The following is a 25,311-nucleotide window of genomic DNA, read 5'->3' as shown; positions in this document are numbered from 1 at the left end:
TGGGGGCAGGATGAGCAAAGAGGGTCCTTGACTTCTGAGATTATCCTGCTGATGAACGGGTGTTGGAGAATTCTGTTCAGTAGAAGGATTGCTTTTGGCTTTTGCCTTTGGAATTTCTGCCCTGTAGCCTTTGATCGTTTTGGTGTGCGCAGTTCTATTCTGAGGTGCTGGGTCAGACCCACCATCTGTGTTCCAGCATGTGCTTTTGGGTTTTGAGGGTATTGAGTGAACCATCTGGGGGAGGGTCTACTCTGTTTGAGGGGGATCTGATGGGGGGGGGGAGGAGGGGTGTAGGGGCTTTGGAGGGCTGACCTGCCTGGGGTAGGAAGGAGAAGTAGGGTGGCAAGCAGGGAAAGTCTCGAGTTACTTTCGACTTGTTTCATAGTCTGAAGTTGGTTGACGGTCCTGGTCAGTCCAGGGGTTAAGGAGGGTCTGGTGTCACGAGCGTGAAGATGATTGCAGCATGGTCCATCCAGATGAGTGGTCAGGGGAGATGGCGTAGAGATCAATTCCAAAGAACTGAAGATTGTCTAGGGTGTGTCCTGCAGAGTAAGTGGGGCCTGATACCAGTTGAGCCAGGAGGAAGGCTTCACGATTGTCTATGATTGGTCGTGTCTTGGAGATATGAGCGACATCTAGCCACAGATCCCCTAGCATGGAAAGGGAGAGTTGAGTAACCAGGATGGCCGCTAAGGAGTCAGAGGGATTCGCAACATTTCTATTGTACCCTGAGGTTTTGTATGCGAGTAAGAGTGGGGGGTAATGAGAAACTTCACAAGGAGAAATTTGCAGTCTTTGTTGCAGACCTGTTCCTCTGAGTGGGAAATGGTGAGGTGGGATTTATACAGTTATGCCTGTCCTGATGGTTCTGCTGTGCACGGTAATGGTGTAACCTGGGGAAAAGACTGTGTGCAATGGGTCAGAAGCCCTGGGAGAACCTCTTCATCACAGAAAACCTGGAAGCCCGGCCTTTAGAGGATATTAAGTCGTATATGTGGTGCCTTGTTTTTGGTGACAGATCTGGCTTTGATTAAGATTGGGAAGCTCCTTTTGGCTTTCCTCGGGCAAGCCACTTCGGTCACTGTTGACCAATGAAAGTGTGAACAGTGTGGCAACAATAGTATTCTTCACATCCTTTTCTCAAGAGAACTAAACGTTGACACCATCTTACTGTTTTCACCCTTCTGCTGAACCAGCAGTGTAATATTGCAACTTCTTATAGGAAACATGAAACGTGTAACTCCTCGCCGTCCTTTCCCATGGTTGGTGTGTGTGACCTCCTGTGATGTGCCCCTCGGCCTCTTGCTCGGAGACCATGCATCGGTCTATGAGTCTAGATAATGTATTTTCTGACTGTGTATAAATGTGTGGTCTCGCTACTGAACACATTTCTATAATTCATACAGTCATCATTTATGTACAATCTTTATTGCATCTTTTTGGAATGAGCTAGGGTCTTTGGATTTCTTAGTCCTGAATGCTGAGTTCTCTATGGGCTGAGGGCCTACATTATCCAGTGTATGTGTCTCCACTCCTAGGTGGACGTTTTCCTACTGGGGCGGGGTAGGGGAGGGGGGGGGGTTCAAAGTGGGGAATGCTGGCACGCACACACTACTGAAATTTGCCATAGGGGTTTTCTCGAGCACAACCGTGAATATGGTTCTAGCAGTTGGGTTTTCTGTTGCGGACTGATCGTTTTGGTTACACAGTGAGGATTGCTGTTGCACATTGGGGTACTGCCAGGCCTCCACATAAGGTGCGTACTAGGCCTTTTTACGTATGAAAAAATCTTGTAAATACGACAGCTTTATTTTCCTGTGTACATTTACACACGTTTAGAGCAGAGGGCAGTGCAAAGGTCAGGTTACTTGACACAAACTAGAATGCTTATTTTGATTTTGCTGTACGTGGATGTAATTGCAAGCCATGAATAAAAGCATATGAAACTGTGCAGTTTTTTTTAAAGGCTTCAGAGAAATACAATGTGATTAAAGGAATGGTTTATTTCCATTGAGTTTCTGCTGTATTGCTGCTCATGGAGCAAACGGAAGCACTGTGCGGTTATTTTCCTAGCATTTTAGGATTGTGTAATTAATAACCTAGAAAAATAAGTTGCAGTTGAGAATCCACCTTTTGTGACAAATTATAATTTTTTTTTCCCCCCACTGAAAGCAAACCAGTATTTCATAATTGTTTTTCAGAGTTCGTGCTGTGTGCATAATCATGAGGCAGATCATTTTTACACTTGTAATTTAATTTAAACTCTAATTATAAAAACTGTGTAAAATGATGACTATGCACAGTCTAGTTTACATCCATTCAACCTTGCAGTTAATGGGGTACATTACTATAAATCGTCAGTAGCAGCACAGTCTTTGCTCAAGGGTGATTGGTGTAATGACAATCACAGGTGTTCTAGCCTCTCATCTTCAAGACTACAAACAAAACATTCAAAACCGACTCTCCAGTAAGGCAAGCCTGTTCAAAAACAAATTAAAGTTACATTTGTAATTGAAATAGAAACTCAGTAAAACCTGTCCCTGTGATAATCCAGATAGGTATTTAACTTTATATAGCCCATCATACATGGTTCGTCCAACATCTAGGCACTGTGATTATACCTCAGTCGATACTCCGTTAACCAACCTCTGAAGGATGTTAGCCAATTAGACGGCTCAGCAAGTTGAGCACTCATTGCTGCGATCTGTAGGTTGCAGTTTCGAATACCGGCAAGGTCTTTCATCCTTTCGAGGTCGATAAAGGAGTACCGACTTCGGTTTGGTGAGAATTGTGATCAATATCTTTTATGTACAGCACTTTGCCAAAAGCGCTATATATTTGACCATGAGATTAGATATAGAATTTAGTATGAAGTCCTTGCCTCCCTGCACTGTTGTATCATAGCATTGGCATACCATTTGGTAGCAATAGCTCCAGGAAATGAGTCTTTCACTAAACAGCAAAAGACAAATCTGCTATTGAACCTCAAAACACACAATACAATTAATATTTGCTTTACTATGTAATTGGATGTGTTTTCAACATTTGAATATATACAGGAGAGATCAAATGGCCAAACCTTAATAAATAATGAAAGGTGTATTCTGTCACAATGCAGAAAGCTGCCGCATAGTAATGATTTCCATATAGTTGCACAAGTCTGCTGGATGTCGCATACATTTTACTCTCTTGCAAATGATAGAAGTCCTTTTTACTCTCTTAAAATCACATTTCCTCTCAAAGTTTAAAAAGAGGTAGTAAAATACTCTGGAGCGCTGGCGTGCTGCACATTGCTGGGGTGTGTTTCTGTTGCAGTGCCGTTTGTTGTTGCACATCCCTTAAGCAATCTAGCTAGGGCCAGGTCAGCGGGTACTGGATGGAATTGGGAATCGCACTAATTGGCACAGACACTCGCACATACCGATATGCTCACTCTCTCCTCTTCACCAACAAACTATAGATTGCAACTATACCCCCTCAATCAATTCGGCCTAGATGCGCACATATCTGCACACCTCCATGAACACCTCAACAGACTTTAGAATCCAACAATACCCCATGTAAAAATCATTGGTCTAGCTGCACACAGCTCATATACCAGCTCCATCGCCGCCAGAATGCAGACTGAGGTCAATGCAGCCATTCTACTGATCTCGCACACGCTTAGTATTGGCTCCACACATATGGAGTGCACCCAAGCACTATGTACTACCCTACTGACCTGGACTACGGGAACGGCGGGTGTTCAACCCACAGCGATTTGAGATCCTACCATTGATAAGGCGCTATACAAATGCACAATAACATAAATGCATGATAGTCGGATGCTAAGATGGGTGTTTGCTGTGATGGCCAGAGGATTGAGAGAAGTGGGGTCTGGGGGGAGAACGCACACATAGTTGGCTGCCCACGTGGATGCCCTGCATCTTGTCCCACCGGGCTAGTGTCATAGACCTGTAATTGATTGTAGCCTCGACATGGGTGTCTTGACATTTGTGGGCGACGTTCTCCTATTAGCGATGGTCTATGACACTGCTACTCCTGTATTACAACTGCCAAATAACTTCCATGAACTTTCCGGGTTCAAAATAAATCAGTATAATCTTTTCCAGTGAGAGCAAGTATTGTATCCCTGGATATCATACTCTCCTCTGGAGTTCAGTATTTTACATGGCACATTATCCTGCCACCCTTACTTCCATCAATTACTACTACTCTTGGAATAATTGATCCCTCCGTACAGCAGGATCACAACTGTTAACAAACACTGTTTATTCATTCCAGTTACACTCTAGAGATTCTGCAAAGGTGGATCCTCTTTTTATTTGGAAAAGCTTAATTCACAAGCACCCCCAGTTCCACTCTGTGGGGGTGGAGGAAGCCTTTCCTGCAGCATCTGTGAAGGTAGATGGTGCTGAAATTGTGGGTCATGGGACTGTCATAAGCAGTTTTCTTCAAATGCCTGGAATCATACTGAGTATGTGGTGTGATGCCTGCTTAAATATATGCTGGGGCTGCCTAAAGACTGCTCACAATCTACGAATTCGGCTCAACTCTTAAAGTAATTCAAATCTGGCATGGGATCTCTTGGATAAAGGTGCCAGATACCCCTGATGTACTAGAACACTGATTTCACGCCAACATATGCTAGATGCAAAGTCAGTTGAGGCGGCTGCAAGTTGGCTCTTCTCTGAGGGAAAACATTAGACCTTTTAAAGTTTGTAAACTCGATTTGCGTTGGGAGGGGGAGGGTGGTGTTCCTCCAATAATGTTCCCATTGAGAATTCATACACAAACGCACATATGGGGCATTACTTTATCGCGGAAGCTTTGAAAAATTGTATTAGTCTAATTTTCTAAGGGATTAATCTTTTGGTACCTTTTTTGTTTTGTGCTTGATCTCACATATTGAAAAGGGGCTCCCTGTGTACACTGGGTGACATAAATGCCAAAATAAATATTTCAGAGGTCTAGAAGCTTAACAGCTGCATTAACCTAGATCCTCTGGCCACTGCTGGAGCAGGAGTGGTGTAGCAAGCAAGTTTCTGTATGTGTCTGTCCTGTCCCAAATTCTAATGATATTGGGAGGGTTGGGCTGCTATACAGCAATACAGTGCCTTTTTGGGAGGTATAATCTCCTACGAGTCCCAGAAATGAGTAATTAATCGCCTTACTTTATTTTGTTTAAAGCGCAGATCTAGCTCGAGCAGCGGAGTGCTGTACAGGGTTTGGGCAGCCAGTGTTGGCGCTGGCATTTAACAGTCGCGTTGCATTACTTGCAGTCTTGAACAGTATCCTGGATTGTAGGACTGGGATGATGCAGTAAAATGTCTGCACACCCATAATGAGGAATGCTGCTGTCTGGTCTGCTTTTAGGGGAGTCGGGAGGGAATATGCCCCAATCTATGTTGGAGACCAAAAGAGCCAGCTCTACCGTATGGACGACTTTGGTGGGATGAAGTGTTCGAATTTTTGTCAAGTGTGGATTTTAGGAGCCAGGAAGTTTGGGCCTTTGCTGGTGAAGCTTAAGGATTTTGCTGAATCCGAGAGTTGCGGATCATATCCTTCTTGTTGTATATCATTCAAGGGGGAATGGGAGGGGGGCAATGCAAACTAATTTGTTCTTGGAGGGCTTGGGTTTGAGGTAGGCAGTCTAAATTCAGGACAGTATGCTAGGTAGACCATTGCAGAGATGACGGTGTCCTGTGGACATTTAGCGTGCTCTGTGTATTGGTGGGCAGTTATATCTGGATCTTTGTGGGTGCCCAGAGGCTCTATGTAAATATTCAAGGCTCTGTGAGGATGGGGCCTTTGCTCTCTGCAGGAGACTGAGTCAGTTAGAACGCAACCTGTTAATCTGGATGTCTTGGTGTCTGCCCGCGGGCAGTGGGGTTTAGGGGGGTAGACCAGAACAGGACTGCTGCCTCAGTGAATCTTATCCTTTAGCAATAATTGTAGTGATTGAAGCTGTTGATAGAAGCCGACAGTTAACGGAGGATGAGGAGGCTCGAGTAATGCTCTGTGATCTGGAGGGCATCGCGCACTACCTGGACGAGTTGCAGTCACGGTGCTGCAGTTGGAGGGAACCATGACTGAAACTCGTGTGTGAGGTGTAGATGTTTGATGCTGGCAAGCACTTGTGTAGGGGCTACCTTTTCCAAGATTTTGCTGATAAATGGGCAGTTCCTAATAGGCTCGTATTTGGCCTGACCATCTGGATCTAGGGTTTTTATTTTTTCTTCAAATTATGTTGGAGACAGACTTGTGTCTGGAAATGACCTTTCAATGAGCGAGTTGTTGGTGTTGAGGAGTGGATTCAGTGATGTGCTGCATGTTAATTATTCGATGGAGGCCCTGATGCTATCATTCGAGTAGCACAGGCTTGTAGAAGGTGTGTATTTCGGGGTGGGGGGAGATTTGGTCCAGAGTGGCACTGTCAGTGTTGAACAGGGTGGGGGCAATGCTTGAGGGGTCGTGGGGGAGGGAAATTTGATCCATCTTCTTTTGTTTTTCTTTTTCAATGGAAATGTTGAAGGCACATTTTCTGGGAGTTACTGGCACCTCTGGGTGGGCAGTGCTTTACCAATTAATGGAGGGTTTTGCTCTATGTAGTTTTATGTAGCTTCTTACGGCTGATGCAGAGAGATTTGGTGTTGGTGGGATATCTGGGGTTTTGGTGCCACAGTTTCTCTGGGGCTCAGAGTACTTGTTGGAGTTGGGCTCTGGGTTGTACCAAGGACCAGATGGTTTGGTCTTCATGCTGCTGGTTTTTAGGGCACTGGTGGCTTGATTGTCCACCAGTTTCATAGTGGAGTTGCTGAATATTCTAGGACGACCAAGGTATTCCTTGTGGCAGTGAAGTCTGCGATTTGCTACCAGTATTTTTGAATTTGTGGCACTCGGTAAAGGGGGTGTTTAGCTTGAACCGTAAATTGGTATTGTGGTCAAGCCAGTCGAGTGGGATGGGTATCGCGCTGGTGATGAGGGGTAAGGAGGTGATGTAAAGACTAGGTTTTGGGCGTTTCCTTTGTGCGTGGGGAGAGCTCCACTTGCTTCGAAAGTTCATTTTATTAATGAATCTGTCTAGCATTCCAATCTGAAATGTGGTGGTCTGACAACAGCCGCCCATCTTTTGTCGGAACCTCCATCGATGTGAAGATTCATACCCTAAGCTTTGTATGCAATGCTGCAGAATGCCTTGAAAGAGATGTACAGCTTCCACTGGGGCATTTCCTGTTCCAGAGAGGACGGCTGGTGCAGACACTGACTAAATTGATCTGGCTCATGAACTGATGACTGTTTAGGCATGCACCGATAAAGTAGAAGGGACCATTCTGGGATTACTTTCTAATCTTTGCCTCGTCAAATTCACATAAATGTTTCATTCTATGTGAACATTAAACTAGCAGCTGGCAGGTGAGGTCCTGAGCCATGGCCGTGCTTTTAACTGACTGTTTGATGAGAAATGACACATTGATATGTTTTTGATACTTGCAAACCCACAGGAATAAACCTAGTTGTGGTTATCCTTCCGTTATACATTTTATTTTCAATTATTAGGTTCAAGGGATGGTATGGTTACAATGTTGTTAAAGGTATTTCTACTGTGCACCGTCTCCACCAAAGTGGTCCCAGGTGCTCTGGCTGATATGAAAAGCAGATTGTGAAAAACAGTCGGGGGGGGGTGAGGGGGGGTAAGTTGGGAATAGGAAAGAGAAATTGTGATGTGTTGGCAGCTTTGGTTCGGTTTGCACTGTTAGCTGAGCTGAAGCATGGTTTACCACCACAACACGGGCGAGTTCGCACAGACACGTAGTCTATTGCAATGTGGTGAAGTGCATCTGGATTGCTTTGCAAAGAGGTGATTGTCTGGTTTTCTGTATTACGGATGTATAAGGAAACGAGTTGTGTGATATTTGTTTCTAATTCTCTTTTTTTTCTCCCCACCCTCTTATATCCTTGCCTTTTTGTGCTCCCTCATCCTGGGCCGGAGATTTTCATTGAGGCCTGTGGTCCCATCCTGCCCGTCCCATGCAGGGTTTTCACTTACCTAGGTTTTGCCTGTGGGTTAGTCACGTGGGGTGTGTGGTCAGGGTTGGGGGGTGGGGAAGAGAGGAATGCCTCCGCCTTAGGGTTAGGTGAGGAATTGATTTAGGGTAATGGTTTCCTCCCTGGGTATCTTGTTCCTGAAGGGTTCTAATCTTTCGCAGTTGTTTCATCCTGTTTCCGGTGCAAAAAGCCAAATTTCGAGCAGTTTTCAGAATTTCAGATTACCCTTTGTGTTACGTATCTTTTTGGGTAGGTGATTCCAGGATATTGCTGCCAGGTGAGAGCGAAGATCCCGACCCCTGCCCCCCCGCCCCCTTTTTCTATAGTTGTATGGTTTTGGTTCTACACGTATGTCGTTGCGTTGCTTGATCTTAGTGGACTTGTCGGATGGTAGACGGTTATTGTCTCCTTTAGGAACTCTGCTCCTTGGCCATGGATTGCCCTGTGGTATGCACATCGTTTTGAACTTCATTTGCTGTTTTATTGGTAGCCAGTGTAGCAGTTATACCGCTGTAGTTTGAGCAATAGTCTGACAGCAGTGTTTTGGAATCGCTGGAGTTTTTTTTTTCCAAGTCATTCTGGCATTCCAAGGTATAGGATGTTGGCGTAGTGTACTCTCGAAATGAGTGCGATGATGGTGAGTATTTTGTGGGGGAAAGAAGAATGGCGAGATCCTCTTGCACGCAGTAAATGGGAAGAAACATTTCCTGACTATAGCGTTTACTTGTGGTCCATTAAGACTCCCAGGTTCTTCACTATCATTGTAGGAATCTGTGCTGTTCTAGTGATGATCCCATTTCTGTCGGCCATGGGATTTAGTGATTGTTTTCCCACTTTTTGGGTATGATCATTCTTTCTTTTAGGTCTGGATTGAGTTTGAAGCTGTTGGTGTTCATCCAGCTTTAGAGTTCTTGTAGGCATTTTTCTAGTGTTTCCTTCCTGTGTGTTATGTAGACTGTCATCAGCGTATTTATAGCAAGTGAAGCTGTGTTTTTTTTTTTTTTTTTTTTTTTTTTTAAATTACCTTGATTAGAGGCATCAGGTATATGTTGAATGGTGGCGAGAAGGAGGATCCTTGCAGTACTCCACAGGAGGATTCCTTTGTGGATTTGAAAGGCTGAATCCATACGGTTTCTGTTCTTTGTTAAGGATTTAATCCATAGTAGTGCTACATCAGTGATTCCCGTTTCTTCCAAATTCCTGATGAGGATTTCACGGTTGACTCTACTACTGCAGAGAGATCCAGGAGTATTGGCGCTGTGTTTTTGTCAGAGTCTGCATTAGCCTTAAGATCATCCCAGATTGAAAGCAGTGCTGTTTCTGTTATTCATCGGTCTGAAGCCTACTTGTGCTTGGTCCTGCAGTTGGTGGTCTTCTATGAATTCCTGTTATTTTATAGACTTTCGTTTCAGGTATTTTTGCTGGTTAGGAGATGTTGGAGATGGGTTTGTAGTTAGCGAGATCCTCCACGTTCCCGGCTGGTTCCTTTAGCAGTGGTTTGATGTATGCTGATTTGAATGATCATGGTACTCTTCCTTTTTGAAAGTGATTGGTTGAAGAGGTTGCTGTAGTATTCTATGGGCGTTCCTTTATGTCCGGAGGGCACAGATCGATGGGGGACCCTGACATTTGGGACGAAGGTTTGTCTCTAATGAAGAACCCTTCCACGGCCCTGGCGAAGAGGGATCGCCTTGATAAGTACAGGGTGCCTGGCTCTGTGCTCAAGTGCCCAGCCTACTCCGGATTCTGGTGTGTCCGGCAGACAGGTAGAAGTCCTCGGGGGAGGTGGGCAGGCTCTGCCTCAGCGACATGCTTCCCACCGGAGAGCAAGAAGTTAGATGCCATGAGACGACCGGTCATCTATTCTGCAGCGACTGCCTGGCCATCGTGGCTTGTTGCGATCGGGAGTTGTGGTTGGAGATCGCTCCCATCCTGGACTTCCTGACGACAAGAGGTCAGAAGTGCTGGAAATTCTACAGGAATCCAAGGTGGCGTCGGATCACCCCATCACGGTGGCCACAGACATTGCCGACACAGGGTTCCGCCAAATGGGCAACAGCGTTTGCCTTTGTTTCGGCAGGATGTTCAGTCGAAGGTGCTGGACATGCCCTTCAACAGGGATAATTTTTTTGGGAAGGCTGTGGATGAGTCTCTCAAAGCCATGAAGATGGACACTGAGACGGCACGTGCTTTGGGCACTCTTCAAGGGAAGCCGTCCTTTCGGACCTCAGACGGCAAGTCCCCAGGATCCTCCAAGCGGTTTGGCGGGGGCTCCTCTTTCTACCGTCAACCTTCCTGCTCTTCAACCCAGGAGACCAACAGGGGCCGCTCCAAGGCCGTCAGAGGAAGACTTTGTCATTGCCAAGGTCCCCAAGGCGGCCCTTTGACATCCAAGCAGGATTGAACTGGCTGTGGCGTCGGGCACCCCGGTGGTAGGCCGGCTGGCGAACTTCATCAGCGTGTGGAAGACCATCTCCACTGACCATTGGGTGCTGGACGCTCTTGCCCATGACACACCCTTGAATTTCAACTGAAGCGTTCCCAAATGCCACCGGTGGGACGGCAAGATAACCACGTCCATCAGCTGCTGCTGGAGGTTTGCCATGTTAAGGAAAGGCGCGATGGAACTCGCCCAAAGAGGCTCCGGGGCTCCTGAGTGTACTCAAGGTACTTCCTCGTCAAAAAGACCGGGGGCTGGAGGCCCATTCTCGACCTTCATCGACTAAACTACATAAAGTCCCAGAAGTTCCGGATGGTCACTCTTCAGCACGTGCTCGGACAGCTGGAAGAGGGGACCTCTCGTCGCTGGACTTGGAGGATGCATACTTCCACATCCCCATTTACAAGGGGCACCACAGGTTCCTGCGTTTCGTGGTTCAAGGGAAGCACTACCAATTCAAGGCCCTTCCCTTCGGATTGAAGTCGGCGCCAAGGGTCTTCACCAAGTTCCTGACGCCAGTGGTGGCGCAGCGGTGACTACAGGGGATTCACGTCTGTTGGCCCTGGAGATCGCCAAGGTGAGGTCCATCAAGTTCTGCTCGGCATGAAGTCATCATGCATCTACCTCATTCGGCTGTGCAGGCTACGGATGTTTCCCCTACAGGAGTTCCTCGAAACCCGTTGGATACAAGTGTCAGGAAGCTTCGAGGACAAGATCACACCCGACAAGAGTTTCCGTCGAACGATAGTGGTGGGGAGTTTTCGCTCATCTGTCCGGAGGTGCAGATTTCCAGACCCCACTGCATCAGGAGACGGTCACAACGAACGCCTCCCTGGTAGGATGGGTAGCTCACAACCGAAATCTTCACGCAAGAAGCCTGTGGCTACCGGAGGAGAAAATGTTTCACATCGTGTTGGATCTGCGGGCAGTGTTTTGGGCCCTCAAGTCTTTCCTTCCGTCCCGCAAGGGCATTGTGGTGCGGGTCTTCATGGACAATACCACCATGATGTTTTACATCAGGAAGCGGGGGGGGGGCACCAGACCCCCGGCACTCTCAGCGCAGGCCCTATGGCACTGGGCCGTCGCCCAGGGGATGTTTCTCATCCCGTTTCATCTAGCAGGAGTGAAGAACACTGTCACTGATTCGCTCTTGCCATGAATGGGAGTTTCGGCAGGACCAAGTGGATCACCTGTTCCGCAGAGGGGCAATCCCCAGATCGATCTATTTACGACAGCGATGAATAGCAAGTGTTGGAGTTTCACCAGCGGGTTTCCCCAGCCGCGGATCATGGGGGCGCATTCTCAATCCCCTGGGAAGGCCTGTTTCTGTATGCGTTCCCTCCGTTGCCGTTGCTTCTTCGACTAGTCCCATCAACCAAGACGGTCCTGGTGCAGGATGATCCTCGTTGCACCGGCGTGGCTGAGGCAGATCTGGTAACCAGACCTTCTGGACATGTCGGTGTCCCCTCCAGTCAAGCTTCCGATGGTTGCAGATCTTTTGGCCAGAGAAGGAGGCGCAATTCTGCACCACGACCCAGGATCGCTGAACCTGAAGGCCTGGCTCCTGTAGCGTTGGAGTTCAGGGGTTACGACCTCCCAGCAGATTGCAACGAGGCGCTTGCCAAGGCCAGCGCATCATCTACTCTTAAATGCTACAGACATAGGTGGAAGAGGTTCGCCATTTGGTGCTGTGCACAGATCGACCCTCTGTGAGTCACGGCTCTGCAGGTGCTACTGTATTTGCAGTTGTTGGCCAAAGCAGGACTGGCCCATGCTTCCATCAAAGTTCATCTGGTGGCAATCTCCTGCTACACCAGATCTCCGGGACTATTGTCATTGTGGTCACACTGTCTGGGTAAGGAGTTTGTCAAGGGACTGCTTCGTTCCCACCGGTGAAGGCTCCAGCCCCGGCGTGGGAATTACATGTGGTGCTGACTAGGCTCATAGGCCCTCCGTTCGAACCTATGCAGACAGTTCCACTGAAGTTCTTGTCGTGGAAGGCGGCCATCACATCTGCAAGACGAGTGGGTGAGATGTAGGCCCTGTCCTGTAAGCCACCTTATTTGACTTTTCAGGACACAAGGGTGGTGCTGCAGACGCACCCCTCCTTCATGGCCAAGGTGCCGTCTGACTTTCATCTAAACGAGCCCTTGGTGATGCCTGTGTTTTTTGCGACGCCTTTGTCGCCAGCCGAGAGGACTTTGCACTCGCTGGATGTGGCTAGAGCGCTGAATTTCTACGTGGACTGCACAAAGTTTCCAGAAGACGTCACAACTTTTCGTGAACGTTGGCCTTGTGAACTATGGGACTGCCCTCTCCAAGGCTTCCATTTCCAGGTGGCTCTTCGGCTGCATTAACCATTGTCACCAGTTGGCAACAACCGTTGCCTGGCCGTCCGAGAGCCCATTCAACCAGAGCTATTGCTGCACCTACGGTGTTCCTGTCTGGTGTGCCCCTGCTGGACATCTGCAGAAACTGCTACATGGAGGACGATGCACACCTCAACGAGATTCTACTGCATCGACAGGGATTCCACGAAGGAGTCTAGAGTCAGCCAAGCAGTGCTGCGCAACCTGTTCTCTTGAAGGTGAGCTTGGTGAGGATGCAAGAGATGCTTATGTTCAGCCTTTGCCATCTCCCATGGTTGTGCACGTGTACTGCTATGTATTCTTTATTCATGAGCATGAGAGTCCATGCCAGAGAAGGAACAAGGTACTTGCCTGTAACTGTTCTTCTCCAGCATGGGTCTGGCATGGATTCACATTCGAACCCTCCCGCCTACCCCTCTGCGGCTCGTCTCTTGGTCCTACTGTCACTTTACGTGTTGCCAAATCTGAAGATGGCTGCCAGAGGAGGGGTTTGGGTAGAGGGCAGTCATTGGCTGGGGGCAGTATGACCCAGAGCTCTGTGATTGGTTGTTAGGGGAAAGACAGTTCAGAAATGAAATTGATCTTTCTTTACCGAGGATTTCCAGCCTGATGGGGAATATTCATAAGCATGTGAATCCATGCAGACCCATGCTGGAGAACAGTTACAGGTAAATAACTTGTTCCTTTCCTTCATTCTAGTTCAAGTTCCCTCTTCTTTCTTTTCATGACGTTGAGTAGTGGTGTAAACCATTTAGCTGCAACTCTTTTGCACAATGGGGTGAACTGTCTTTCCTTAAGGATTTGGATGATCGTTCCAGTAATCCAGTTATTTTATCTAATTTGTTTGTAAGGTGCCGAAAGCCCGAAGGCATTGGGGCGCCACAGTAAGACGGTTACTGACATTAAGTGGACATGCTGGACAGACAGGCACAAGACACTTGACAAGTCAAGAACTGGAGAAGGGCAGGTACTATTCAAGGTTGTTTAGTTCATTTGAATAAAAAAGTTTTCAATTGCTTACGGAATCTGAGGAGGTTGGATTCAACTCTCAGACTCGGTGGAAGTTTGTTCCGTGGAGAGCAGCCCCATTTGGAAAGCTTTGCCCAACCCATTAGCTTTCCTGTGGAGGTTAGTAGAAATGAGGCTATGTGCCTCAGATCTGAGTGAGCGGGTTGGAGTGTAGCCCACCATCTTAGCCTTAAGGTATGCAGGGGCTTTCCCGTATAGGCACTTGTGTGTGAGTGTCATAGATTTAGATATTACACGGTCTTCAACCTTAAGCCAGTGTAATTCCTTCCTTGCCTCACTAATATGATCAGATTTCCTGTGCTTGATTATACACATGGCACGATTCTGAATTTGAGTTAGGCAGTGTTTGCTTGCACCCAATAATGGAGCGTTGCCATAGGCCAGTCTGGAAAGTATGGTCGCTCTAGCTATGGTAGCACAGTTGGATTTGTGAAGTACGGGTCTGATGGCATTAAGTAATCTGAAGTAGTAGGCACAATTTTTGCTCACATAGGCGGCTTGAGCATCTGAGCTCAAAGAGGCCTCTAGTGTCATGCCCAAGGTTTTGACACTAGTCGCTTCTTGGATCAGGGACTCTTTTATAAGACTCATAGCTGGATGGCAGTTTTGCCCTGGCTTGATTGGACCCAAAAAAATCATCGGCTCCGTTTTTTCCCCAGTTAAACACATCCAGTTGTGATCCATCCATTGTTCGATAGCATTGTAAAGTTTGTTCACCATTTTGTTGTCTTTTGTGTAGTCACCACTCTGTTCTTCCACCAGCTGCGTGTCGTCAGCATAATTAGTAAAAAAGGTGTTTATGTTTAGAGCTTCACACAAGAGGCGCAAGTATAAGTTTAAGAGAAGTGGAGAGAGACTAGCTCCCTGGAAGACGCCACAGAAGATGTCAGACTCACTAGAGAACTTATCGCCCTAGTGTACTCTAGAGAGTCGGTCTGCTAAGCCAACCTATGGCTTCCTTGGAACAGTTGGCAATTTTCTCTAGTGCTTCTTGTAAGAGCTGATGGTCTAGTAAATCTAAAGCGGCACTCCGGTCTAGCAGGATGAGCAGACCGGTATTGCCCCTTTCAATGATACTCGTCATTTTTGTCTGTAAATCCAGCATCCTTGTTTCAGTGCTATGGGCAGCACGGAAGCCCGCTTGCTGGTGATGTAATATACCATTGGTCTCAACATACGCCTGCAATTGTGCAGTAGCAATTTTGGCCATTATTTTCAAAATGAAGTTGCAGTTGGTTATAGGTCTTGGGTTCCCTGGCTCCAGTTGGTCTAGGTTAGGCTTTTTGACCAAAGGGGGGGGGGTTGTCACCTTTTTTATTTGCTTGTGTACCATTTGAGCTCTGAAGGAAGCGTTAACCATTTTCGTGAACAATGGTGCAAAAATATCCTTGTTGGGTATGATTTTTGGGAGGGAGAATATTTTCTGCGCGTGATGGTTTCATTGATGCCAAGGTGTTGAGCATTTCGCCAGTTGAGATGTCTTGAAAGCATAATTTCTCAAGATGGTCTAGTGACTTGCTCATGTGAGGTTAGTGGTACTTAGATTTGTTAATTTGGGCACTCGCTATAATTTCTCTAGCTTGAGTGTTTTCACATTCTGTTTGGGGTATTTCAAATGCTGGGTCAGCGATTCGGGTTTGTCAAAGGAGTTAAGTATCTCGAACAGTTTTACAAAGGTAGCGGGCGCCCCTCTCTCGCAAGAACAGACATGATAACCTGTTCAGTGGTTATTAACCACTTGAGAGTTCGCAGCCACTGCTTTTACTCACTGTGCCTTTCACAGATGGGAAATATCCATTTGCATATCAGTCTTTGTCCTGCCCAGGGGCAGTCCAGCACCGAAATACAATGGCAACTCCAATCTGAACGAGAGTACCACCAGCAACCCCATACACGTGTTTCACCCTTGTTGGGGATCATCAGTGAGGTGAAGCTGATGCCTCTCTAAGCACAGTGAGAGGGAGACCACGTCTGGTTGCCCCCAGGAGACCTAGGGTTACCAATTTTACGGAACCTGCAATTGGTAACCCTAGGTCTCCTGGGGGCAACCAGACGTGGTCTCCCTCTCACTGTGCTTAGAGAGGCATCAGCTTCACCTCACTGATGATCCCCAACAAGGGTGAAACACGTGTATGGGGTTGCTGGTGGTACTCTCGTTCAGATTGGAGTTGCCATTGTATTTCGGTGCTGGACTGCCCCTGGGCAGGACAAAGACTGATATGCAAATGGATATTTCCCATCTGTGAAAGGCACAGTGAGTAAAAGCAGTGGCTGCGAACTCTCAAGTGGTTAATAACCACTGAACAGGTTATCAGGCCTTGTTCTGTCTAGAGAGGGGCGCCCGCTACCTTTTCAAACTAAATCTCGAACAGTTTAGCTGAGGTATTGTCAGCATTCTGGATTTGAGTGTTGAAGTAGTTCTTTTTTACTTCTAAAAGGTTCCTTTTGTAGGACCGCTCAAATTCCTTCCAGCTGTTTTTGTTGCTAGAATTGGGATTCTTCAGCCATCTGGTTTCAAGCTATCTTTTTTTACTTCTCTTCTTTTTTTTTTGGATTGCTGTCCAGGGTGTACCATTTCTGATGGCTGTTAAGTCTGACTAGTTTTGGGCTGATGGGGGGGGGTGTTGGGGGGCTCTTGCTTATCAATGAGGTTTAAAGTGTGTTGATCATGTTTTCGCACGTCATCGTCTTTGAGATCTGCTAGGATGTTATTGGTGCAGGATACAGGTGTGCTTTCATTTTTTTTTTTCCTACAAGATGTCTTTTTGGGTTCATTTGGACTTTTCTTAAGTGGAGTGGGCATGGTCCAAGTGAAGGATATTTTATGATGGACGGACCAGATGCATGGAGTAGTCCCGTAGGTTTTAGTTTCGAGATGTTCCAGTCTAGCTGGTGGCCATTGTCCATTGTGGGGATCAGAGTTTTTTTACTTGAAAATCAAGGTCAGGGTTTTCTCTAGGTCGAACTCCTTTTTGTCTTTAGTGTCACCCCGCCAGCGATTTAGGTCACCTAGGACCAGTGAAGATGAGTTGGGACTTTTAAGCAGGTTGAGTAGTCCTGTGAGTTCCTCATTGAACTCTGACTAGAGGGATGGGGCTCTATAGATGAGGACGAAATTCAGGCAGTTGGTGTCGGTGGGGCAGTGTTTCAGATGTAGAATTTCGCAGCCTTAACATGTCTAGGTAGATGGAAACGTAAGAAGCGAGTCACGGATTATCATTGCTACTCCACCTGCTTTCCTTGTATCTCTATTAGAGTAGTGTATGGTGTAACCTGTTGGGACTGCGGTGTTGCAGGTAGGGCCCATAAGGTCTTGCAACCATGTTTCAGTGAGACACATGATGTCAATATTATCCTCCTGAATAAAATCATGTACGCTTTGGGCGTGTTGACTTAAGGAGCGCGTGTTTAGCAGACATACCTTTTTAGGTTTTTGTTGGGTATAGTCTTGGTTGCGGTACTAATAGTCTTGTTTGCTTTACGTTTGTGTGTCTGTGCTTGGGAGCGTTTGCGTTTTAGTAGCGAACACTGTATTACTTTCTGAGGCTGTCCTGCCCCGCTCCATGACGAGCATTGCGTGTTGGATTGCCTCCAAATGCTGCATGGTATGAAGTTCGACCAATAGATTGCCCATGGCTTTAATGCCCATTCTTACTGTGTGCTGTGGATGAGGCTAGGGTGAAAGAACCAGAGTTCTGTGCCGAGGACCGGTGCAAGACCGGCTTGTCCCTAGAAGCGCCAGGGCTGAAGCGCCTGACGTATCTAGATGAAGGGTACCGGTGCTTCTGGGACTTGTAGTCCTGAATACTCAAAGTAGCCTAATTAGGCTCAGGTATGTTAATTTTCTGCACTAGGTGAGGAGTTGGTTGAGACAAGCACCTGACACTGATCACTTGCGCAGTTAGTCCGTAAAACAGAATCAGCAAAACAAAGCTCAACAGAAATATCACGAAGCATGCGCTGCTTTATAAGATCACAGCACGTGACTTCACACAGTTTAAATTCAGAGAGAGGGTATAATTGTTTGCAGAAGTTTAAGTTGGTAATTGGTTGCAGCAGTGTCCTTGGTAACTAGGCACAATTCCAGCAAAGGAGATCTCCTAAATGTGGGCTCTGTGCTTGGTAGAACCACCCACCTTGAAGTAGTTATGCTTTGCTGTCAGTCAGCTTCATCCAGGGTCATTGTTGGTGGTTTGATTTTTAGTTCTGCTAAGTTGCTTGCTTTGATGGCCCTCCAGTGTCTTTTCATGGTAATCAGCAGTTTGTCAGGTTGTTTGTCGTTGTGGGCAGCGTGATTACGAAGGGGATGATGAGGTGGTCGCTCCAGAGGATCTGTAGTGGTGGCAGTGTTGTGGTGATGTGGTTTTTGTTGGCGAAGATTGCGTCTGGTATATGTCCCGCCTTGTGGGTTGCCCTGTTGATTTAGTTCAATTGTCTTCAGTTGTTTGGCTGATTTTTGTGAGTTAGCAGATTCTTCATCAAACTAGCTGTTCATTGGACACCAGGATTAGCATGTGTACTTCATCGATGGCTAGGTTGGTGATGGCTTCAGTGAAGGCATTGACGAAGGTTGCAGCATATGTCGGTCTGTATACCAGAACAAATTTGAGATTTGTTTTTGGGTTTGCTGTTAGATGAAGGATTAAGGATTGTTTTTGATAAGTTGTTCAGCCGTTATTGATTTTCAGGTCTTCCATGTAGGCTAGCTCCTCCTGTTTTTGGTTTTTCTGCATTGTGTTTTTTAAAAAAAAATGTTGTTAATCTAGCCATGTTTCGGTTATGAATAAGCTATCAATACGCCTGTCGGACAGGAGGTCGAAGATCTCTGGCATGTTTGGACATTGAATGAGCGTTGATTAGGTTGCAATGGATCTTTGTTGCGCAGTTGGGTTTGTTTATTTTCTGTTTTGTCTTGCGATTGTTCTTTTTTAGTTCTTCTGTGATATTACAAATTGGTTGGTGGTCTGTGTAGTGTACTTCCTTGCTGAAGCGATCTGTTTGATGGGATGATTAATTCTTCTGATTCTTCATCTTCAGTGTTTTGATGTGGTTGCTGGAGTTGTCCATGTGTTTTTGTGATACAAGGGGTGAGGGCCTTGGTTTCGTTCCTTTCTTTTCTTTGGTCTTCCCTATTTTTTTTCCAGGGTTCTATTAAGTTCTTGGCATGCCTGGCCATTTCTTTAGTGTTGAGGGGGTGGGGAAGTTGGAAAGTACAGTGTCGGTTATAGGGATTTCTCTCTTCTTGTTGTGTTTGCTCTATTTGCTGGGGTGTTTTTTGCGATGTGTTCTGTATTTGTGGCAGTTTCTGCTGGTGGATGGCCTGTATCCGCTTGGATTGCTCCTTGTTTCTCTTTGGCGGCATCCAGCTCTGTGTCGGGGCATCTTGGGGTTCTTTGTGTTTGGACGGTTTCACATTTGGGTTACAGGGGCTTTAGTACACCTGTAGGACCTTGTTTGCATTTGGATGGTATCGATGCGTATCCTCTTCTCACTTATGTTGGTTATGGTCCGGTTGTGGTGGTGAATATTGACCTTGTATGCTTTGGAAGGTGTTGATTCTTATCCTTGTGCTGTGATAGAGGTATGCCCTCTTTGGGCTTCTGTCTTGTAAGTTGTGATCTGGAGGTGGTGGTGAATATTTAGGCTGCTGATGTGGGTTGGATGAATGTCTGTGTAAGAATGAGTTGCAGATGCTGGAGGGTGGTGGGGGTCTGGGTTTGGGTTGTTCATTGCTGCGGGTAGTTGGCTCAGGGTTCCAGGTGGTAGGGCAGGTAGTGGATTACGGTCCTGGCTTTCTTCCTTCTGTGGGTGGAGGGACTGACCCGCACAATTCTGTCGATGTCACACCTAGCTAAACATCAGAATTCTATCTATGTATGACACAAGCAAGTATTACAATTCAGTTTAGATGCTACTCAGTGCTGTCCGTCACAATTCTGTCTAGATGTCACGCAGGCTAATCTACACAATTATGTTCATCTATGACACAAGCTAGTATTACAATTCTATCCAGATGTGATGTGAGCTAGTCTTTACAGTTCTATCTAAATATCACAGCAAGCTAAACTTCAGTTCTCTCTAGATTCGATGCAGTGCTAATCTTAATATTCAGGCCGAGTGTGAAATGGGGCTATCTAGCGTAGTCCAGCCAAATGCGAAATCGCTTAACTTGATGCAATATATGGTATGGGGGGGCATAAATCTACCTAGATGCAGGTGGGCTACCTAGATGCAATATATAGATAAGGGGTACAATCTATCTGGATGCAATATAAGGCCTGGGGCAGTATATAGGTGCAGTCAGACCCGACAATATGAAAATGGGATAATTTAGATGGGTTGGACAGTTTAGCGGGGAGCAGTATTTGCTGCCCCCATACAGTGTTCAGATCGCACCTACCTTGTCAGTTGCTGCCAGTTGACGGCTGTAGGCGTCACAGGCCAACAGTCTGTAGTTGTCTCAGCAGACGCTGTCCTTTGCCTCGGGTACTTCTCTGCAGGGGCTGCAACGCGCTGCTATAGCACAATGATTGTTCTGAGGGTTATGGACCAATCGCGATTGTGGTTGGGATTACGCCTTGGCTACCAATTGGGCCTCCGGGAAGGGATGGCAGGTGGGGAGGGTTAGGGAAGTGGCAACCTGGCTCGGGGGGGGGTGGGGAGGGCTGCAAAATGGAGCCCTTGGAAGGGGCTGGGGCCTCCACCACTCGCCTGAGCTGGGAAACAAAGAGGTGAGTGGTGAATGCAAAACCTAAGCCACTGATTTTCCAGTTATGGTTAGAAACCCACCATGACTGCCATTATTCCATAACTTCACTTGATTGTGACACATTGTAAACCTCTCCGACACCATATATGATCTCGTCAACCTGTGAGTCCCTGACAAAATGGCTAATGTGTTATGTTTACGTAATGCAGCTCGTACTAGGCATGACCTTTAGAACATGACTAATGTGTGGAAGCTGTGTGCGACATGGACGTAGTACACACAGCAATATGTGCTGCCATACACGGAGTGTGGTGCCTTCAGATTTATGGGTGGGTTATGAATCAAGTTCTATGCCACACATAATGGTTTTGTGTATCCTCTGCACATACTGTTTGTAGTCATTGAGGCTATGGGTATTTGGTGTAGGTAAAACCACACGGTAAAACTGCCTAGTAGTCCTGCATTATGACCTTCTTTTTCCTATGCAATATCATGACGGTACATGGTGTGGGTGGCAGAGGATGAATTCTAGTGGCATTGCTAATCCTAACTGCACAACTGGTGAATTTCATGAAGGATTGTATTGGAACCATGTATAATTTTTGTTGCAATAACTGCCCCTATGGTGTAAGGCCGCCCCCTCCCCCTCCAACTAGTCCCTGCGTACCAAAGGGATTGCGTTTTAATTAACAATTGAGAGGATAGATGTTTGGGTTGACCAGTGCTAATTTGATGCGTGCTTTAGTGTAAGCTGTATTTTTCTTCCAGTTGCGTTTCATTTTGTCATTCCTTTCTCTTTAACAGGTATTACTACAACAAGCGAATCCTGCATAAAACCAAAGGCAAACGTTTTACATACAAGTTTAATTTCAACAAACTGGTGCTGGTCAACTATCCATTCATTGATATGGGCCTGGGAGGTGAGTTAATTCGGAGTGCTGGATGTGTGAAGTGGTGTCTTTGGCTTGATCAGTGGAGATGACTTTGATGGGTCTGCTTTCTGAAAGTATCTTTCTGGTGGTTATTGGGGTTGATGAGGTTGGCATAAAACCTTTTAAATAAATAGTTACCATTGCTTTGGCAAGTTTGGGTGTACTTGTTTTTCTGGTGACGTCTCAATGAAGTCTTTCTCTGCACATCTTTCATCCTACAAATATTCCCAGCAGCCTGGTCTGGGATACTGAACATTTTACTAACCCTGGCAGCAGGGTGTAGGACATTTTGTGTGCCCAATAATGTCACAGGGATGAATATATATGCATTTGCAGGCACATCGTGTCCTTATCTGGTTTACCAATTTGTGCTCTGCCCAGAAAAACCTTGCCTCTGAATCTCTTGCTGTTCTAGAGGCCAGCTACCACCCACAAGTTGATATACAAGGAATAACTAATGGAACAGTCCTGTATAGTGCAGTGTCTGTGATTTTGGTGACCCCTTGGTGCATGGTTCGGCCAGAGGTGTACTCTGGGGAGGATTAATGGGAACAGATGGAAGGCAAGCGAACATACTGTTTTATTTCCTTATATGAACTCGTTTTCCCCCCTGTAGGCATGGGTGTGCCTAGGGTTGATTGAAGGGAGTGGTAGAGAAATGTTCATGCCGCCTAGCCACAGCTGCGTGCAGGTCTGATGTATGAATGTAGTGAACTGTGGAAAAGAGGTAGTGCTGTGGAATGCTTAGGTTGGGTATTACCGCATTGTCAGTGGATGCCTGGGTCCTGGTGTCCAGAGTTCAGATGACCCATAGAATATTGTATCTTTGTGGTTATGATAGTTTGTACTTATGAGATAATATGCGCAGTGACTGTACAGTTAAGTGATAGACTAGCGTTGGCTTTGTTCTGATGCTTGTGAATCTGCTTAGAATCTCATGCTGTGCATATAGTCCGACATCCAATGGTAAACGCCTAGTATTGCATCTTCCTTTTAAAAATCGGAAAGGGAGGTTGACCTGGGTGTGACGGTAACACTATCTCCAACGATATCCCTAATGTGACGTGTAGTGTACCCAAAATCCTTCATGCGCCGAGGGCCCACATGATTGTTTTTCTGCTTAATGCGGCACTTGTTAACAAGTTTATATTGTTGTTAGTTTTGCTTGAAGCATTATCGCCAAGCTTCAATGGTTATCTTGACCACTACTTGACAACCTGCTCGCTGACACTACAACTCCGGCTGATTTCTTCTCAGCTTTGGACCCAGTAATGTTATTTTTGATAAATTGTAAAGTTCAATTCATTTGGTATTCAATCTACTTTTGTAGGAGCGCCCTGGTATGCATGCGTCCTGACAGTCGCAGGCTTGTGGCATCTTCGTTCAGTGGTTCCCTGTGCTGCTTCTCACCAGCAGAGGTCGGGGAACAGGTCTGCCGCGTGTCTTCCTTTACACAGTATGCTGCTCTATGGATGGGGACAACGTCCTCCTCTGATTGCGCTCAGACTGACGCAACTTACACGGCCCACCAGCTACGGGCTGCGCAGGACTTCTGGATAGTTTGCCGGCTCCTGACTCTTCGTCCAGTACCCCCCCTCCCCTCCCCTCCCCCAGCTGCCTCCTCTTAAGCCCGGTCCCCTGCTGGTTTCCTCCACGCAGGCCTTCTTGCTCTCTGCTCCGGTTTCACCAGTCCCTCTTTATACACCAGAATCCCCTTGACAGGCTGCAGGTGTGTATTTCCAATGAGACCTGTCTGACAAGAATTAAAGGGTCATGCCTGACCCTTGGAGCTCCCAGCAGGCATCTTCCCTGTTCCAGTACCGAGTGGTGCAATTGTGTAGTCTTCATTGCTCTTAGTTTTTTCTTCGTCTCAGTACCACAGGGTTGAAGAGATATATTTTTTAGTACTCTTAGTTATTCATTCTTCGTCCCAGTACTGTCAAATGTCACATGGGGAAATGAGGGGATCTGCCTTATACAAACCTAGAAAGGTCGGGGGAGGGTTTGGTCGAGTCTCAACAGGATCAAGGGGATAGTGCCTCTCCTAAGGGTACCCCACTCCCAGTTCCCAAGGACCCTCCACCCAGGTGATCCTCCCTTGCTTCTCCACCCCCCAGGGTTGGGATCCAAGATCGATGGCCTTTCCCTGGCTACCTAAAGAGGATCCAGGGGTCCTGGAAGTGAGAATACCCTCAGGTTTCTCACAATACATACAATCACTGCAGTAGGGCAAAACACACACGTATGAATACTCTCCTTCCTTTACAGGTTTTTTATAAGCACTACGGGTCCAGAGAGATGCAATACTAGCTTCAGAAGTCCATTTCTAAGATGTTATGGGGCCTTGTGCCCAGAAGTTCACCAAAGTTCCATACAGTTTTGTTAGGCTGGAAAGAATGAAGGTATGGTTTTGGGGGTCCAATGAACCGTTCCAGGTGGTAGGGGACAAGTTTTTTTTGCTCAGAGTTGGGGACACTTTTGTGAGTGCTTTTGTGGACAAGCAGTGGCCAAGCCAACTATTTAAAACGTGTATGTTATCGAAACCTTTAAGAGTGATTTCGGGGTTCAGGTAAGTATTGTTACAACTCACCCCCGTACTCCGATGGAACTTGGCAGGTCTGCTGAACGTACGTGGTCCATTTTCCCACCATCTGCTTCAGCCCTTCATACCCAGGTGCTGCAGGTTCAAGCACTTCTCTGGTTGGTGATAATGCTGGTGCAAGGTCTTCAGGTTGGAAAATGCAAAATAACTCGATGCAAGGCCACGCTCAGGACGGGACTGGGCGCAGAGCAGTTTTGGATGACAGCCTCCGATGCACAGTGACGCAAAAGGATTCACTTGCCTCAGTCAGACTTTGCCTCCTATCTCTGGTCTCCTTGATGCTAGGACCATGAAGGATCCCACTTCCCAATCCCTGTAGTGCAACACTCTTTATCGAACAGCCTCATGGAGTGCATTCAGAAATAGAAGCTGGATGCAGTACAACAGATCACTTGAACACACCTGGCATGATTAGCACTCTTTCACCCTGCCAAGAAGCGCAAGTCTGGCTGGAAAACCATTCCTGATGGCTCCACTTTCAAGCTCCTTCTAAGGTAGATGTTTTACATTAGTCAGAGGGCAGATTCTGCCCGCCTCCCTGCCCTCCATGGAGGAGGATTGGTTATGTGGTCTAGATTTGCAAGACTCCTACAAGCACATATGGAGAAACCTCTCAAAAAAATGCCCCGGTCTCTCAATCCAAGTTTCTCCAGAGAAGTTAAAGGTTCAGCCCTTCGCATCTTTTTTTTCAAAATATTTTTATTCGCATTTCTTTAAACATAACACTTTGGGACTCAACATGGCCCCTTCCCTTTCCCCCTCCCTCCCCACCGGTGCTATCCTTGCTGTTCTTCTGCGTTCCGTAGATGGATGGTTCTTAGCCTGTGAACATGTCCAGTATTCGTATGTTTTGGGGGCACCATTGTTGCATGTAGTCGCTTTGCAGATATTCTATGACGTCTCCCCAGTCCGTTGCAAAGCGTTTTGTCCCCTTGGAGGATATACATGATTCTCTCTCCATTGCTACATAGGTCCAAATCCTGTGGAGCCATGCTTATGTGGATGGAGGTGTCATTTGCTTCCATTTCTGCGCGATTGCTAGCCCCGCTGCTATTAGTAGGCCCATAAAGTTCAGTTTTTGCATTTTAGTGAGGGATTTATCTCGGGTGGGGCACATGCCACACATCCATATTTCTTCTCCTAGACTATCCATGCTTACAGTGCTTGCATTTGTTTCCTCA

At 46.7% G+C, this 25,311-nt stretch overlaps 1 protein-coding gene across 1 annotated transcript in view; it reads left to right on the top strand.

The window, feature by feature from the left end:
- The window catches only part of ERF (ETS2 repressor factor), a 216,325-nt gene that overhangs the window by 140,237 nt on the left and 50,777 nt on the right, over positions 1-25,311 (top strand). Inside the window, exon 3 of the mRNA XM_069640954.1 lies at positions 21,401-21,516. Coding sequence (XP_069497055.1) covers positions 21,401-21,516 — 116 coding nt within the window. The remainder of the gene's footprint in view (positions 1-21,400; positions 21,517-25,311) is intronic.

This window comes from Ambystoma mexicanum, chromosome 1q (assembly GCF_040938575.1).
Source record: "Ambystoma mexicanum isolate Mex_15411 chromosome 1q, UKY_AmexF1_1, whole genome shotgun sequence".
In the NCBI taxonomy this organism is placed as follows: domain Eukaryota; kingdom Metazoa; phylum Chordata; class Amphibia; order Caudata; family Ambystomatidae; genus Ambystoma; species Ambystoma mexicanum.
Note: the sequence above shows the minus strand (reverse complement) of the source record. Positions and strands in the feature narration are given on the sequence as shown.